General features: G+C 38.3%; 1 protein-coding gene across 1 annotated transcript; it reads left to right on the top strand.

The window, feature by feature from the left end:
• Nucleotides 1-4,607: 4,607 nt before the first annotated feature.
• LOC103699907 lies at nucleotides 4,608-6,016 on the top strand. The gene is made up of 2 exons (XM_008781903.4): nucleotides 4,608-5,067; nucleotides 5,144-6,016. The coding sequence occupies exons 1-2, from the start codon at nucleotides 5,017-5,019 to the stop codon at nucleotides 5,804-5,806; spliced, it is 714 nt and encodes a 237-aa protein (XP_008780125.2). The 5' UTR covers nucleotides 4,608-5,016; the 3' UTR covers nucleotides 5,807-6,016.
• Nucleotides 6,017-17,966: the final 11,950 nt, after the last annotated feature.

Raw genomic sequence — 17,966 nt, 5'->3', positions numbered from 1 at the left:
TGTTACGTTGGGGGGATCAGGTGTTGGATTTGGGCTCTGTTTGTTTACTTCGGCGGAGCTGGACTCTTGAATGAAAATTAGTGAGAGACTCCATTCCAATTATTTTATTAAAAAAATATTTTTATTTTGATTTCAAAAGAGAATGGAAATATTCGATCCTTCAAAACCTAATCCATATTTTTATTAAAAAAATATTTTTATTTTCTAATTTCGATTTAGGTCATAAAACAAATATATCGAAGGATATAGCTATTTTAATTTCCATTTCGATTCATTCCAATTCCAATTCTGGGCGCAAATTAAATATGCCCTTAGTTTGGTTGATTAAAAAATAATGCATGCCAACCGGGCAGTAGTGGAACTAATTAGCATTAAATTCTGTTCAAGGAGGCATAGGTTCTAATTTTGAGATTTATGATATATTTGATTGGAGAGAGTTAGACTCTTGAGTGGAAATAAGTGACTTCTATTTCAACTATTTGGTTAGAGGGAGTATTATTTCTATTCTGATTCTAAGGAAGAATGGAAATGCCCGAATCCTTCAAAACCTAATTCCTACTTTTTTTCCTAGTATGTAAATTCCATTCCGATTTCGATCTAGTCACGAACCAAACATGTCGAGAAATAGGGTCACGCCGATCTCCATTTTAATTCATTTCAATTTTGATTCTAGTTGCAAAGTAAACATGCCCTTAGTTTGGTAAATTAGAGAATAATGCATGCCAACCAGGTGGCGATGAGATTTGACAGGCACTATTTTTGGTGCTGGGACGAATTGGCATCAGATTCTTATCAAGCAGGCATAGATTACAGCTATGTAGATTAAAAGACGCAACTTAACTCACAATTCACGCAGTTTGGGTGGTGTTTTGGGATGGTTTGGTTGTAATCTGGTGCTAGTTTTGCTCATCATGATCTGATATGATCTAAGAATGATTCAGTACTGGTTTGAGCTATATATGTCTGGTTTATGGATCTTCTAATAAAGGATGTGTTGCACCAGGGACTAGCAAGACGATAAAAATGTGTGCACCACAGAACTGCTTGTCTGAAGTTCATTAAATCACAATCAAGGTATTTGTAGAGGCACATTGGCATGGTGTATCTCCTCCTGTATCATTTTGTAATGATTTGGTTGGAGAGTGGGTGAAAAGGTTCCATTAATTTAAGTCATTTGGATTGGTGCCTCACATGGAGCTTTATTCTTGCTCTGGTGACCATGTTATGAGCTGCTGGAAAGTCGAACCTGGTTCCGAGGAATGGGAAGCATGGTAAGATTGTTCCAAGGGCTTGTTTGATTCACGGATTCTTCCTCTTATGAATATGGAAGTAGATTTGTAGGAAGAGGATACCTGAAACAGTACTTTTGGCATGTTTGGTTGATAATGGAAAAGTGACAGATTTATAGAGTGCTTATGTTTGATTAACCATCCATTTTTCTGAAAAAATTATATGTAATTTTTATTATACCCTTAATAAAAATTAGGTCTTTAATGCTTCTTTAATGCTGATGGGCTTTTTTGAAAAAAAAATAAAAATGGAGTGATTTCTGGCTCACATGAAAGTAACTTTCCCATATTTCTTATGGAAAAGATTTTTTCATGAAACGTGATGAAAATATAACTTTCTCATTTCTCTCCTTTAAAAACTTCAACCAAATAAGAGGCATCTCATTACTTTTCCGTTGACCACACTTTCTTCTCTTCTTTTTCTGCGAATCGCATTGCCTGGACCATGAATGGAGCAGAACTTGAAGTATACCGTTTCTAGCAGGACTTCAATCTATTGATTGGTCCCTCTCCTCAGCACTTGCACACGAGAGAGGATCCAAAATTTCACTCAAAAAAAGAGTAGTTCATAGCTCATCAGTTTTGAATAAGATAATAAATTGAGGACAGATTGGGTGTAGCCCTAATAAATGACTTGATCATTCCAGAGACAATTATGTAAGGTTGGAAAAAATCAAAGGTGTTTGGTCATGAGTCATCCTGCGCTTGTGCCCCCCGTATCCAACTAATATCATTGCTTAGGTCCACATGATCTAAAAATATATAAGTTAAAATAGTAATAGATGGAATCAACCACCACATAATTGGCCCGTAAGGACGAATGACATCATGACGTTAGAAAAATGCTCCTTGGACCCATAAATGGGACGGAATCAAGAGAATTTGTACAGAATAATTTTCTCATCACCTTTCAAAGAGTCAACTTGTTATTATTCCGGGCCCACATGATGGCATGCTGGTGGGGAAATGGCATTCGTCTTGTAGCTCGTATTTTGTCCCGAATCTTGTTCCAACAGCGTTACGTTAAATCACAACCTAACTTGGCCAAACATAACATTGTAGTTTGGTCAAGACAACGACATGCATTGGAGAATCTTCCTCTAAAAGAATGGCTCCTTCTACTCGGTGCTTCATAAGACTCTTGGATTCTATGGTCTTTGGAGCACCTTTGCTCCAAGAAGATGATTGTTGGGCATACTCTCCTTTGGAGTTCCTTGTCTTCATTGTTTCGTTATAATAATCATTTAGGTTTGCCCCTAAGATCCGGGTCTTGGGCACTCTTTATCCTACCATTTTAATGTACATGTTTTGAACTAATTGGGAGAAGTATCTCACTTCCTCAGCTTACAGTTAAAAAAAAAAACATGTAGAAAAGGATGACCATGTGTGATGTATGTCAAACAATTTGTCTGCTAACTGCATCCGCTGGCCATGCATGCTATTGTCCTATGTGTTTGACCGACCTATGATGCATGAAGCTTTAGTTATCATAGTATAAATGGTAGAAATAGGCCACTATAAATAGCATATTATCTCCGGTACTGAAATTGGCTTTTTGCTTCACAACATGTAGGTTATACATAATAATTATGTTGACCGCGTATTTTTATTCTTTAGTTACCATTTAAGATGCATCAAGAGTGACTGAGTTGCTTCCTATGCGACTCACCACTCTGAAGGTTTTGTTTAGAGAAAGCGTGACATAGTGTCGGATTCATTTTCTGCTTTGTTGTTTTCGGATTTTGTTAGTTGTTTCTACATCCGTAAGGTATGAGCCGCCATTGTACCAAAAAAAAAAAGAGATGGCTAGGGAAGAAGAAGACTTCCTAGGAAGAGCAAACCAACTATAATTAGTTGACGGGTACAAGTTTGTTCCATTAAAATGTGAAATTCAGTTTGCCATCTACTTGAGATACTTGCTGCGGGGATGATCAAGATTTTAGTGAACTTGCTAATTAAAATCAATGTATCAGCTACCTAAGATGAACTACAAATCCAGTTGGTTAGGACTGAGCCAAGAGATTTGGGGTGTATAGAACTCTCACTCTATCAATATTATTATAATAGAAAAGAGTCATGGTGATTACAATAACCATGACACGAGCTTACCACTAAGGCTACATACATATAATGTACAATATATACAATACATAATATTCTTAAGACCATTATTCTTTTTTGGATAAACTAGTTAGGGATACCTAACTCAGCTTAACACCATCATGTTGCATCAATTTTTTTTGGTTCCAATTCAAACAATTGTATACAAACAATATAGCAAAGTTACTTACCTCATAAGCTAGGCCTCACTATATGACCTGTCACCGTTTGTCTATTGCCTGATTGATACAACTTTGATATAGTGCTTGCCTGATGATTTTGATGGCCAACATAACATGAGCTACTAGTGTGCTCAAGGATGCTCAGCATGTGAATGCCACCCACAAGGTGGGAGCAGCATTTCCTCCAACATGCATACTAGTCTGCTCATCTTGGAAAGCACAATGAGGCCCATCTTTCATTAGTACAAGCATGAGTTTCTTTTTCTTTCTTTTTGGTACAACGGCAGCTTGCATTCGACGAATATGAATACGGCCAACGAAATCAGAAAACAAAATACTACATAAGTCTGCTGGCAAAGATGCGTGGTCCACCCATACAAAACCATCCGAGTAATGAGCCGTAAACGAGGCTATTCAGTCGGCAATACCGTTTGCCTTTCTGTATACATACGTGGTTTAGTAGGAGCTCCACTTCTCAAGAAATTTGCAGATATCACGAACCATCAGCCTCTTCTTCGTGATACGTTTCCGACTCCAGATCCATGCGATCATCAAAGCCGAATCTTTTTCGAGAAGAATGCGATCTATCCTCAATATTCATCAAGTATAGAATAAGCTCTTTCAAGCAGCTCTAAGCTCGGCACATGCAGTGCCGTAGCCACCACCAAACATGTGTGACATTAAGCTCTATAGAGCCGCTGCCGCTCGTGGACTGGGGTGACGCCGGATCGACAGCTCCGTCCTTTTTCCCGTGGGTTTCCATCGGCGCTGGACCCCACGAACGGCACCCGACTGACCCATCTCGCTGTCCGTCTTATCTGGCGCCCACGCAGCCCTCCACCGGCCGCCGCACCCATCACCACCCCACCTTCCAATCTTGTCCCTTTCCCGGGCCCACTTCAACCTCCCCATTGTTAATTCCATCCCGACTCCAATCCCAGCGGCCAAAATGTAGTAGCGCTTCAACTCTTCTAGAATCGCTCTGAATACTTTGATATAAACACCACGGCAACCATCCCCTGTTATCCGTATATATCCTCGTTGATGTCCCACATCTAACAAGCACGCGTTCCACTTGGGTGTTTCGTCTCGTTCTGTTCCCTTCGCTATCGCCTTGAGGACAGAGCAATGCGCCCTTTCTCTGCCCCACATCCAGTATTGTATATCTGCATGGATGTAGAGGTCCGCAAAGTATTCCCTTGTATGATCGGCGGATTCTATCAATCTGGCAGAACTTCATCTTACCAAAAACAGCGGCGGCGGCAGCAGTAAGCGAGCAAATAGCAATCATTCCACGTCTGATCGGCCCACAAGATGACTCCATTCCAATCCAACGTCCCCTCTTCTTCTTTCCTCATTCATTTCACTCCCTAGCCGCATCACAAAAATCTCTGGCCGCTCGGCAGCCTCCTCCTCCTCCTCCTCCTCTTCAGCAACTGATAACTATGGGATTCAGCTCTAAGTTGGTCGCTGGTGATAGCCTCGACCTGTCGCAGGTAACCATTGCTTTGATGTTCCATTCGTTATCAAATGTTTCGAGTTACTTGTTCTGAATTCCGGTGTTAATTGAAGAATGGAGGATTGGAGATTCCGAAACCAGAAAGGCAGAAGACGGTGACGCTGAGGTGCCCGAGGTGCGAGTCCACCAATACCAAGTTCTGCTACTACAACAATTACAGCAAGTCGCAGCCGCGGCACTTCTGCCGGGCTTGCCGTAGGTACTGGACCGACGGCGGCACCCTCCGCAACGTCCCGGTCGGCGGCGGCCGCAAGAACAAACGTCTCAAGACCGCACACAACACATCGACCTCAATGGATGACAACGGTATAGCTCAACATCAGCGGCAACAGCAGCAAATGCCACTACCACCCTTCGATGGTGGGGACGGTCGTAGCAGCATTTTCCCGGGAATTCTACGCCAGGTGCTACTCCGGCCGCCGCTGCCGCTGGCTTACTCCATTGATGGCAGCGGCCTCTTCCCCCTGCCACCAATATTCCTGCCTGAATTCAGCACTGTAGAAGCAGACCTTTGGAGCCCTTCCGACAATGTTATCAATACTTTGTCTTCCATCTCTTCCTCTCCCTGCTCGCCCCCCTACAACGGCACGAGATTGGATCCCGTTGCTGGTGAAGATGGCCTCGCCGCATGGAAGGCGCCGACACCATCGCCGGCAAGCTATTTGACTTGTTGGGACGACATGTCTGGCCTCGTCAATGCCCAGGGGGCGGCATGAACAAGGAAAAACGTCAGTTTTATCAACTTACCGCTGCATGTGTTCGGATTGCTGGTAATTTTTTCACTTGTTATCTTGTCGATCCTCTTTTCTTTCTGTTTGAGGGTGTCCTCTATAGTCTCTGCTTCTGGCCGTAGAAGTATGTCGGGTTTTGGCATTTGCGTGTTCCAAACTCCAGTATAAGATATGGTGATTTCTGGTTTTGTCTTTGCCGTTGAATATAATGGTTTAAAAGGTCAGGGAACAACGGTAAAGGGAGGGAGGGAGGGAGAGAAAGGGGGTAGGAACAGGGCACTCTCTTCCCACTGCAACTCGTTGTGTCCGAATTTGTGAGTTTATATCCTCCAATATAGAGATTTCTCGTCTCTTTGATTTATTGAGCCTAAGCAAAGTAACAATTTCAGTCCAAAGACACGTGTCAACGATGACAACTGCAAACAAAATAAACAGTCTGAGAACAAGGAGGTGATAACGTGCCTCACTGAAATTGATTGATCTACTTCAGGTTCTTTTTTGCCATTCCATTTTGCTCTTGCACAAAAGTAACTTCCAATTCCAAAACCAAAATCAAATAAGTTATGTAAGGCAATTGGTGAAATCTCCCCCAGAATTTTGATTTTGCTGTTGCATTGAATTTTTCTATTTGCATTAATATAAAAAAAGAAAGCACATGCTGAACAATACCTGATGTGTTTTAGCTCTTACATTTCAGTTATAGAAAGCCTGACAAATCTGAATGATTGTGTGGTTCTTGGGCTGCACTCAGGCTCTCACTAATTGCTAGAGAAAATTGGAACAACCAAAGGAACCTCGAAGATTATTACAATCCTCGAACCATACATCCATCTGTATAGTCTATGTAAACTAAACGATACTGCAGCACGAAACTATTTAGGTTTGATTATGTATTGATTGTAGTATTTGTGATTGGATTGTGATTGAATGGATTTAGACCCTTAGCATGGCAAAGATAAGGACTAAAATGGAAGAATATGACAAAAAGAAAGGACAAAGAAAGAATGTGCATGGGCCAAAGGATGTATGGCAAAGATGTTAGAACTTAAACGGAAGAGTGTGACAAAAAAAAAAAAAGACGACGAAAGAACATACGTGGGTTAAAGCACAAAGGATCATAAGAGTTTTATACAACATGCGTGGATGCTCTTCTATATGCGGTGAGCCAGAGGAAAACAAGTAGGTAAACTTTTCTCCCATGGAACTAAAAAGAATAGCAGTTTCTACTGAGAGCAGCATGACACTTTCTTCCAGTGAATGCAGATAACCACACAAAATTTGACACCCAGTTTTTCCCTTTTTTGTATTTTTTTTTTCTCATTATGTCGACGGAGATAATATTTGAAAAATAGTTGCTAGGCAAAATCTAGAAATCCCAGTCTGTAATCTTTATCACTGTTCTGTTTCTCCACCACTCAAGCAAGGCATGGAAGAACATTTTGCCAAAAAAAAAAAAACAGGTTCATTATATTTTTCTTTCATAGACAAAGAAGATGTTAAATTTTTACTCGCCATTCATACAGCATGAATGCTACATCTTTCAATAATCAAGCAGAGCAAGGATGAGTTCAACAAACTAAATAGATTCCATACTTTTCAAGAAGACTACAAACATGCCTGACCTTAATTTAGTCGTTGAAGCCCTGCATCAAATGTCTTTTAGGTGTTATCCCTGCATCAAATGTCACCACAAGCCTTCATCATTTGATCATGCATCCATCTCGAAACTAGTAAAATAACAAATAAGAAGAGATACATGGTATACTGGTATGGTAAAGAATGCTCTTGGATACTAATGAGATGATTGCTTGTATGGACGCAACGGAGAGGTTGGCCCATGAATGGTTGACATTGGCGTTAGACAAGGCAGGCCAAAGGGCACATTGCAGAACATCGCAGCAGTGCAGGCATTGGGTGAAACCCCACATTGCGCACAGCAAACCCACTCCTCCATCGCCAACAAGACATCAGCCACTGTTTAGAAAAATTTTTCCTTAGAGCTTGTTTGGTTTCCCGGAAAAAAAGGAGAAAAAATGCGGTCAATGGAAAAGTAAAAAAATGCCGCTTGTTTGGTTGAAGTTTTCAAAGGAGAAAGATAAAAAAGTTGTATTTTCGTGGGAATACGATTCCCATGTTTTATGGAAAAATCATTCCCATGAGAATCATAGGAAAGTTACTTTTCCATGACCCGAGAATCGATACATTTTTATTTTTTTTTCAAAAAGATCTTTCAGCTATTCTTATTTGATCAAAAGCATTAAAGACCTAATTTTTATTAAGGTTATAATAGGAATTACACATAACTTTTCCAAGAAAGTGGATGTCAACCAAACATAAGCATTTTGGAAATCTGTCACTTTTTCATGATCAACCAAATATGCCGAAAGTACTTTCTGAGGCATTCTCTTTTCAGAAATCTATTTTACAGAAATTATATTTCTATGAGAAAAAATGCTTTCCGCGAACGAATCGAGCCCTTATAGGTTCTGCATTCCTGCTTTACAACTTTTCAAAGTCTCACTAGGAAAAGACTTCCTCAAAGACCTTAACTTCTCGTCCAACTTCACTGCCTCAATATTTATTATCAGCAATTAATCTGTTTGTAAACACTGATGCACCCTGCACATTGTCAATGCTAGTTCTGTGTGCAATCCTTGAGCAATTTGACACCCTAAGTGACCCAAGCAACCCTAACCATTATCTTTTTCAGATCAGGTTCGGCAGTTTACACTTTACAGGAAGAGAGGAGCTGTAGATCTTTCTTTAATAGAACCGTCACCAATATTTTTCATAAGAACCATAGCTAATGAATGGATCATTAGCAGGGGGTCATGCTGGCGGCTCAATGCATTTGGGGGCCTAAGGCGAACTTTCTAAGAGAGGCCTTTTTTTTAAATAATAATAATAATAATAATAAATTTTAATAAGTGCAAAATATTTTAAAAATTTATTTAAAAATAATCCGTCTAGCTTTTTGAGATGCAAAATTGCTAATCAAACTTTTGTACTCAAGATTCATTAAAATACTATTTTCAATCGATAATATAGCTAATCCATTTAATCTTTCTTGTGACATAGTTGACCGCAAATAAGATTTTATCAACTTTAATTTTGAAAAACTTCTTTCAGCAGAAGCAACTGTTACAGGTATTGTTAACAATATTCTGTAAGCAATGCATGCATTTGGAAAAGAATCTGTTTTTTTAATAAAACTTAAAGTATCAATAGGGGTACAAGTTTCTATTTGTAAAATTTCTTTTAAAACGTTTAACTCTGAAAATAGATCAAGACCATCAATATCAGAATATTCACCATGCTTTAAATAGTTTTCAAGATTAAGACAACACCTTTTCAAATTCTCTTCATTCAAAGATTTTAACTTTCTAAAATTAAACAAAAAACCAAAAAAATCTTCATATATGGTGAATTGTTCAAACCTACTTTGAATTGAAGAAATAGCTTGATCTACTACATATAAAAAGTAATCAATTCTAAAAGATTCTTCAGCTGATCTTATTGTCTCATCATCAGTATTTTCATCAAATTGTTTTTTTCTACGGATCACACGTTTTTCACGAAATGTAGGTTCTATTTCCATTTCATTTGCAATTTCTTTAGATGAATTCAAAGCATTCATAAATCCATTTTCTCTATAACTTTTTAAATAAGAAAGAAGACCTTTTAATTGATCTATAGCAACATCAATATGCATGTCTTCAGATTGTAAATTCTTACTAACTGAGTTAACAGCAAACAATATATCGTACCAAATATTCATGCCTAATAAGAATTCAAAATTTTCAATCTCATATGTAGCTAAACATATGGCTTCACTCTTTATTTTAGGATCTTCACTAGTTTCCGCTAATTGAATTAAGGCATCTCTTATTTTAGGAGCTTGATGTTTAATTGCTTTGACACTTTCAATACGACTTTCCCAACTTGTTTGTGATAAAGGTTTAAGAGTTAATGTAGATACATTATCTTGTAAAATTTTCCATCGTTTTGTAGAAGAAGAAAATAAGGTATAAATTCGTTGTATTACTCCAAAAAAAGATATAGCCTTAGGACATGAGTTAGCAGTATCACATAATACTAAATTCAAGTTATGACATCCACATGGTGTGTAAAATGCTCTAGGATTTATATCTAATAATCTTTTTTGTACACCTTGATGTTTTTCTTTCATATTAGATCCATTGTCATACCCTTGTCCTCTTATATCATTAACCTCAAGTTTATGTTTTTTTCTATTATATTTATAAGTTCATTAAAAAGGCCCTTTCCAGAGGTATCATCTACTTCTAAAAATTCTAAAAAATATTCTTCTACTTTTACTGGACTTGTTGAAGTATCTACACATCTTAAAACTAGGGTCATTTGTTCCTGATGGCTTGCATCAGGAGTGCAATCAAGTATTACAGAAAAGTATTTTGCTTCTTTAATCTTTTTAATTATTATAGCTTTAATTTCAGACGCTAATATTTGAATCAATTCATTTTGAATATTATGACCTAAATAATGATTGTGAATTTCACCATGTTGAATGCGTCGAACATGTTCTTGCATTACTGGATCAAATTCTGCAATCGTTTCAATAAAACTTAGAAAATTTCCGTTATTGCTTTGATAGATCTTTTCATTCTTTCCTCGAAATGCTAAATTATTTTTTGCAAGATTTTTTACAACAGCAATAATTCTCAATAAAACTTTTTTCCAATGATCCTTCTCTTGGTTTATTTGTTCTTGGAGACTTTTATCAATTGTCTTATTTTTTATCAATCTCACTTCTATATCAATCCACCTATTCATGCTAATGATATGCTCATTAGTTGTTTCATGACTTTTAAGCTTGATACCTAGATTTTTCCAATCCCTACTTCCTTCATTGACTAATTGACTCGTGCTAGACTTTGAATCAAATAATTTACAACAAAAACAATATACCCTATCCAAATCCTTTGAATACACTAACCATCTTCTATCATATTTTTCGCCATTAGGTAACTTACGAATATAATGTATAGTAGAAAAGTGTCTATTATTTTCATCCCTAGAAAAATGAAGATCATAATCTCTAATTGGACCTCTTTCTACTAATAGATCTCTCAACTTTGTATCAATATTTTTTCATTGACCAGGATCATATATATTTATAGAAATAGAACTAGTTTCATTAAATTCTACACTATCCTTATTTATCCTATCTTCATCTAATTTCTTATTGTGTTCTTCACTAGATATTGTTTGGTTGTCAATCTCAATTTGTTCCGTTCTTTTTATATCATCTTCTAACTCTATTTCGTTTTGAGTTGAACTTGATGTAGTGTTTTGTTTATTTGTGACAATAAATCTATCTAAAGCACCTTTTTGAGATTGAATGAGTTTTTCGATTTTTCTTTTCTTTTTGAGTTTTTCATACCCACATTCAAATTTTCTATTAGACATTTGAATCCAAAAATAATATTATCAAACCAAACAATTAAGACAATCACTACAAACAAATCAAAATAGAATAGAGTTGAAAATGATAAAACCCGAAATGCCAATAGAAGGGGTGCCGGACTCGACGACGAACTCCAGTCCCAACAAGCGGTGCCGGACTCGACGACGAACTCTGAACTCAAATCCCAACAAGCGGTGCCGAACTCAATTTTAATGGAGACCCTAGACATGAAAAACTATTATCAATTTTTAAGAATAGACATAAAATTTATTTTCAAGAATCCGACAATAAAAATTTTGATAGCATTGAAATATAAATAGTAAAGTGGAAATGGGTGCCGGGCTGCCGGCTGCCGGCACAGTTCCGGCAGCCGGCACATTCTGCCCAAAAAATAAATCCCCCGTTCCCCACTCCCCAGACGGCCAGACCCAGACTGCCAGACACCCAGGGGCGGAGCCGCGGAAACAAAGGGGAAAACGGAAAACAGGGGCGGAGCCGCGGAACGGAAACAGGGGCGGAGCTGGACTGCTGGAGAAGCCAGAAGGAGAAGGAGAACTCACCTGAAACAGGGGCGGAGCCGCGGAACGGAAACAGGGGCGGAGCTGGACTGCGGAGCCGTGGAGGGCCGAGAACGAGAAGGAGACCTGGAGAAGAGACGCCGGCGTCAAGTCTCAAGAACCGATTTATCGAGATTCGAGGAACGGGAAGCCGGGAAGGAAGAGGAAGAACTGTTGAGTGACTTGAGGATTAGGGATTTAAGAACTCAAGGATGAAGAAGAAGACGCCGTCCACTTTGGTTATTTGAGATTTAAGAAGCAAGAAGACGGTGGCGTGCCAGGCGGATGGTTGGATGGAGAAGACGGGCTACCTAGTTGGCTACGCTAGGGCTTGGGCTAGTTGGCTACGCTAGGGCTTGTTGCCGTTGGCCTGGATGCCGGTTGCGGAGGACCGTTGGTCGCTGGCTCGCTGCCCGCTGGTCGCTGGCTCGCTGTCGCTGCCCGCTGGTCGCTGGAGCCTGGAGGAGGAGCTCGCTGGGCGGAGGCCGGAGGCGGAGGCCTTCCTTTGGTCCGAGGCCCTAGGCGACCGCCTCGATCGCCTAGGCCTCGGGCCGGCACTGATTAGTCTCATGCATCTAGTTAGGAGGTACCTTGAACTTACACAATCAAGAAATAATAATGATGCCAACTTTTTTTTCTTCTTTGTGTAATTAAATGAAATAACACTCACCAAGCAACAATAATCTCTACAATCTACTCAAACAATTAACAAGCAATCTACACACAAGAGGCAACACAATTTTTTTAACGTGGAAAATCTTTTAATGTGAAGGAAAAAACTATAGAATCTAGTCCAACAAAAAACTTCTACTATTTAGAATAGTGGAATTACAATAGAACCTCTCTAGTTTAATTAGAGGCTGCACAAACATCAATAAGATTTAATCTTAGATAAAATCAACCATCCGACAAAATAGCATATTTTCTCTCTCTTCTTCTCTATTTACTTCCTATTTTCGTTTCTGTTTTCCGCAATCTACATTACTCGGTTTCATAGTTACTATACTATCAGGCCAAGCTGTTTTGAAAAATAAAAACACTGCCACATTATCTTACCTTTTCTTTTAACTTTCTAATAGTGTGGGTCTCATATGATTGAGGGACCACGCCAACACTCCCTGACAGTTCTTATATATATATATATTGATGACAAGGGAGGCAAGGAGCTGTCCAATTTTATTAAAATGTAAAAAGAGGAATAATGTACATTAAGGACTTTGTGATCAGCTCTTAGGAGGAGCTGAACACAGTCAGAGTATTATAAGATCCTTTCTTTACAAAAGTCAGAACATCTAACCAGATTGCATTCTCTTTTTTCAAGGCAATTGAGGAATAGAACCAAAAGCAGACAACCAGTCGAAGACAGCATGTTCAGAGTCCTTTAAAATGTGAATTTCAGCTGAGTACTATACTTCTTCGAAGCAAGAATCCTGGGGACCAGCAACTGTAACATTTTTATCTCTTATGACTGCGAAGAAGAACAAAAAAGTGGACATCAGCAAGAGTTCGGCCAGGCGATCAGCCGTGTCTTTCGTTGCTATGAAACCAATTCACCTCAAATTTCAGATGCACCAAAAGAAGCCAAAAATTTAAAGCTCTGCTTCAGACCAACTCCCATCTCTGCAGCAGTCGACCTACTGCAGGCACTGCTCCAAAAGATTTCATTCATATTGGTGACTTCAATAGTGTTGAAATCACCACTTGTCCTAAAAGTATAAGCTGATAGAATGAGGTAAATTTATTTATATATTTTATATTTTCTTACACTCCTCCTCACATGTGGGCCGGACTTTTCTTTAACGGGCGAGCCCAACATGTGAAATTTTTAATAATGGGGTTAAAGAGTGCAGAGACAGGGTTCGAACTCAGGACCTCTGCTCTGATACCAAGTTGTAATCACCACTTGTCCTAAAAGCTTAAGTTGATAGGATGAGGTAAATTTATTTATATATTTTATATTTTCTTACAAGTAGTATCTTGCAGCAGCAATTCCAATTTTTTCCAGAACTGATCTATTGATCATTCTTGTATGACAAATGGATCAGCAGGATTTTTTCCCCCCATTTCTGATATTTGTACATTGCGTGACACCGGGACGTAATTAGGAATAGAGAATCTCTATCAAATAAAGGTTTTATTCCTGGAAAATACTGTTAATTGTTATGTGATTTGGTGCATTCTAGTCATTAATGTTGGTTCATTAACAAAAACAGAAAGAAGAATTCTAATGCTTGTAAGGAAAAGCCCACATAGCAGCACCAAAGCTTGAGGTTAAACCACTGGCCCGTCTCCTGCATGTCTAATCTTATTATCTGACTAAGAGCAGCCGGTTACTACAATGTAGCACAACATTCCAGCACTTGGCTAATAAAATCACCTCCTATTGCAAAGTCCTGAAGTGTTCGTTTGATAGGAGAATAATGTCTGTCAAAATGAAATCATTCCTCCAAGTTTTTTTTTTTTTCTTTCAAATATATGCAAGTCTTTTATCTATATCAGTAATCCAACTTTAATATGATATCAAGTGTTGGTGTTTTAAAAAGCAGCTCTAGGACACTAATTAGTTGTTTTAAATTCATGTGTTAATTGATCTATTTTGGCAAATAATATGATGAGAAATCATGCGCTAGTGAACTCCTTATCTAGAAGTTTTTAATGCTTAAGAAAAATCTAAATTTCTAACTAGTTTATTGTCATAGTATTGCTCTTTAGCTACAGCTTCTCTATGTGGACAGACAAAGCGAGAGGCAGTAGAGAAGATAGAAATCACCGAATTTTAATTTCATAACACGTGAAGGACACGAACGCCCGGCTTGAGTCCTCCACGGCCCCACCATGACAGCCTGCTAACTCACCACGCGCACTCTCCCATGCTTTTTTTTATTATTATTTTACTTTTATAAAACGGATAGCATCACACTATTCTAACACCGTTACAACTTACATCCAACAAAATTAGAAAGAAAAAAAAAGAAAATAAGGAGAGGAGAAGACTCAAGACTATTTCAAAAGAGAGCATTGGAGGGTTGTGCGATGAAAAATGTTATCCAATCAACCGTTCTGTTCGCTTCTTGGTATACGTGAGTGATCTGAGCATCCAGACAGTCGTGCAAATGACCATCTATATCGTGCAATAAGGGATGTTCACAATCGACCCTGAATCTAATGGATATCTGTCGTCGAATCCCCTTCGAGCTAAATCTGGTCGACTCCAAGAACGAGACGAGCATGAGAGATACTCTCTCAAGCTGCTCTCAACTCCACCTCAAGCACGGAAGTGTCATGAAGACAACATCTTCCAAGTTCCGATAGTAATCAAGCTAGAATCAAAACTTCTGATGACAAATCTAGCCCCACCTCTCTTGCAATCTCCCATGCTTTCATATGATGCCACCCTAGCTCTCCTACGTGCGTGCTATCAGGGCTCGTCTGATTCGCAAAGCAGAGAGCTAGAAAATTATGGTCAACTGAAAAAGAGAAATACCTCATATTGGATTATTTTTTTTTAAAAAAAAACAATTATATATGGTAACATAATTTTTTTTATATTTTATGAAAAATAAATTATATGGCATATCAGAAACTTTAATTTTCATCGGTTGAAAATTACAAATTTTTTTTATAAAATACTGTAAAACTTTAAAAAAGAAATAAATGATGAATTCAACAGAAGCACGTAGTATGTCACGAAATCAACCAATCTCTTTTTCCTCGTGAAAAAAGTGATGCCCAACATGTCGGAAATACTGCTGGTAGTGGACGGACGAATATGCGGGCTCGTTTGTCCGGTGCTGATTGGTTGGACGCGAACATGGAATGGCAAGCACTTAACAGTTTCAATCAGCTCTGCTTAATTAGCACACCATGGAGGATGTTCTACAGTCGAAAATGTTACATGGACTTGGCAAGGAAAACAAAAAAGTTGTGTCGAGGTTGATTCCGACGAGGATGGGAGAGTTTGATGCTTTGATTTAGCACGGATCCTTAAATTTTAGTTGAGATGCGATGTGCGTCGAACATGGATCATTTGTGATACATATGATTAGAACATCAAAAATTGTGTTGATGCGCATCTTAGTTGAGATGCAATGTGCGTCGAACAAGGATCATTTGTGATACATATGGTTAGAATATGAAAAACTGTGTTCACGTGCATCTCAGTTGAGTTGCGATGTGCGTCGAACATGGATCATTTGTGATACATATGATTAGAACATCAAAAACTGTGTTCATGCGTATCTCAGCATGGATTCAAGGTCCATGCTGCCGCATGGGACCATCAAATGATCTGATGCATGTTGGACTCAGCCTTTCTATTGATCAAGATACATATTTCTATCCATGCGCACTAGAAACATAAGTTTTGCAGATCCAATTGGGAATAAAAACAATGTCTAAATGTTCAATAAGCTTGGTCCCGATTGAGTATATATAAAAATGTGATGCTGCCCATTTGTCTTCTTGACTTTAAAGGAGAACTTTCAAAAACAGAGGAGCATTGGTATTTCACAGTTGTCACATTGTACCCACCTTAACATTAGGCCTGATTAAAATGACAGTAATTATTTAATTTATTAAAAATGATGTCAATTATAGTTGAAGATGAATACCAAACTCCGTCAACCTTTGCAATATTGGTTATTCAATCTAATTATAAGAGAAAAATACATGTTCTAAGTTCCTCTTTACCCACCAATGATGTTGTTTTGCAAGTCTTTTGCAATTGATTGGCCCATATACTTGAAATTTACGTGCCATACACTACTTCCTACAACATGCTTTGACCCTAGGAATGTTTTTTTTAAAAAAAAATATTAAAAATATTAACAACTGCAACGATTATGCCTTTGGACTCAGCCCTCCTACCAAACTAACTGAAGAAAACTCATTTGTTTTGTTCCAATTTTGTCTTGGCTCTATTAGTGGTGAAGGGAACACAAGGTAGTTGATATGTCCCATTGAGGACATCAAACATGACTGTGTCCAAATTCCTAATATATATTTATGTAGCGATTTTGGCAGTATGTTTGATCAGCTCAGCGGCATATCTTCAATCATTAAAACGTCCATTAGTGCTGAACTAAGGTGGACAGAGCATTTTAATATACCACGCTAAACTACTAATCACTGTTAGAGAGGCTTCAATCGAAAATATCATTGTTAACGAGGAAATTAGAAGAAAAAAAAAAGACTCTTGTGATCCAAATAATGATCGAAAAAAATATTTTTTGGAATGGATGTTAGATGAAACCAAAGCATCATATGAACTAGAGACACGATGCACGCAATATATTACAATGTTTTCTAGCTGTTGCCTAATTAAAAGAGAGGGTTATGATTGATCTAAGGGTCCTGTGGCCCATCCAATTTATTTTGAGCTTGCTTGGGGTTTTAATGTTATAGACAAGTACGTACCATTGGATGGTCAGGCCCTTCATTCCCTATGATAACCTTCGTGGTCACCCTCCATCAAGTACCATTTGGTAGCTTCCCTCGGAAGAAGAAAGGGGAAAAAAAAATATTCCGAGCCTATTTGGATGTTTTGGTAGTATCAGGCTAAAAATTCTATAAAAATTCAACATATTGGCTCATCTAGCTTGTATTTTCTAAAAATTTATTCAAAATTGATCGGCACTAGTTTTTGGATTTTTTTTTCTTTTCGCAAAATTTGAGTTAAATGGTATTGTTTGGTGCAGAGGCATATTTAAATAAACGACCCAATTAAGCAATCCTATAAAATTTTTAGTTGAATTCTAGCCTCTCATCCATGCTTCAAAAGAAAAAAAAAACTCATTATGTCCTCTTCTTTTATATTTATATGTCTCACTCATGCAAAGGAACATTGTTGATTTGTTTCTTCCAATTAAAAATAGCAAATGGGGAGGAGAAAGGTCTGAAATGAGATGTGGCCAGAGGGTACGGCACTTTTCTGAATGGGACTCCCCAACCAGATGATTGGATCCATTTTAACTTAAACTTTCTTTCATGTCCCATGCGGCCATGCCTAGGGACTAGGGAGTCTCATGTGGGACAACTTTAGCGTTACAGTATAACCTCCCTATCAAAGGACAGAAGTTCGAGCAGGAGAATGCCTATATCGTTGCCACGTAAGCAACATTACAAGCCATATGTCAATTAAAGA

This window comes from Phoenix dactylifera, chromosome 18, assembly GCF_009389715.1.
Source record: "Phoenix dactylifera cultivar Barhee BC4 chromosome 18, palm_55x_up_171113_PBpolish2nd_filt_p, whole genome shotgun sequence".
NCBI lineage: Eukaryota > Viridiplantae > Streptophyta > Magnoliopsida > Arecales > Arecaceae > Phoenix > Phoenix dactylifera.
This window is presented reverse-complemented; position numbering and strand designations above follow the sequence as displayed.

Excerpts from the sequence above, each read along its gene's own strand:
- LOC103699907 (XM_008781903.4), top strand. The coding sequence starts at position 5,017 with ATGGGATTCAGCTCTAAGTTGGTCGCTGGTGATAGCCTCGACCTGTCG. Across the intron at positions 5,068-5,143 it reads ATAGCCTCGACCTGTCGCAG|AATGGAGGATTGGAGATTCC; the intron begins GTAACCATTGCT and ends TGTTAATTGAAG.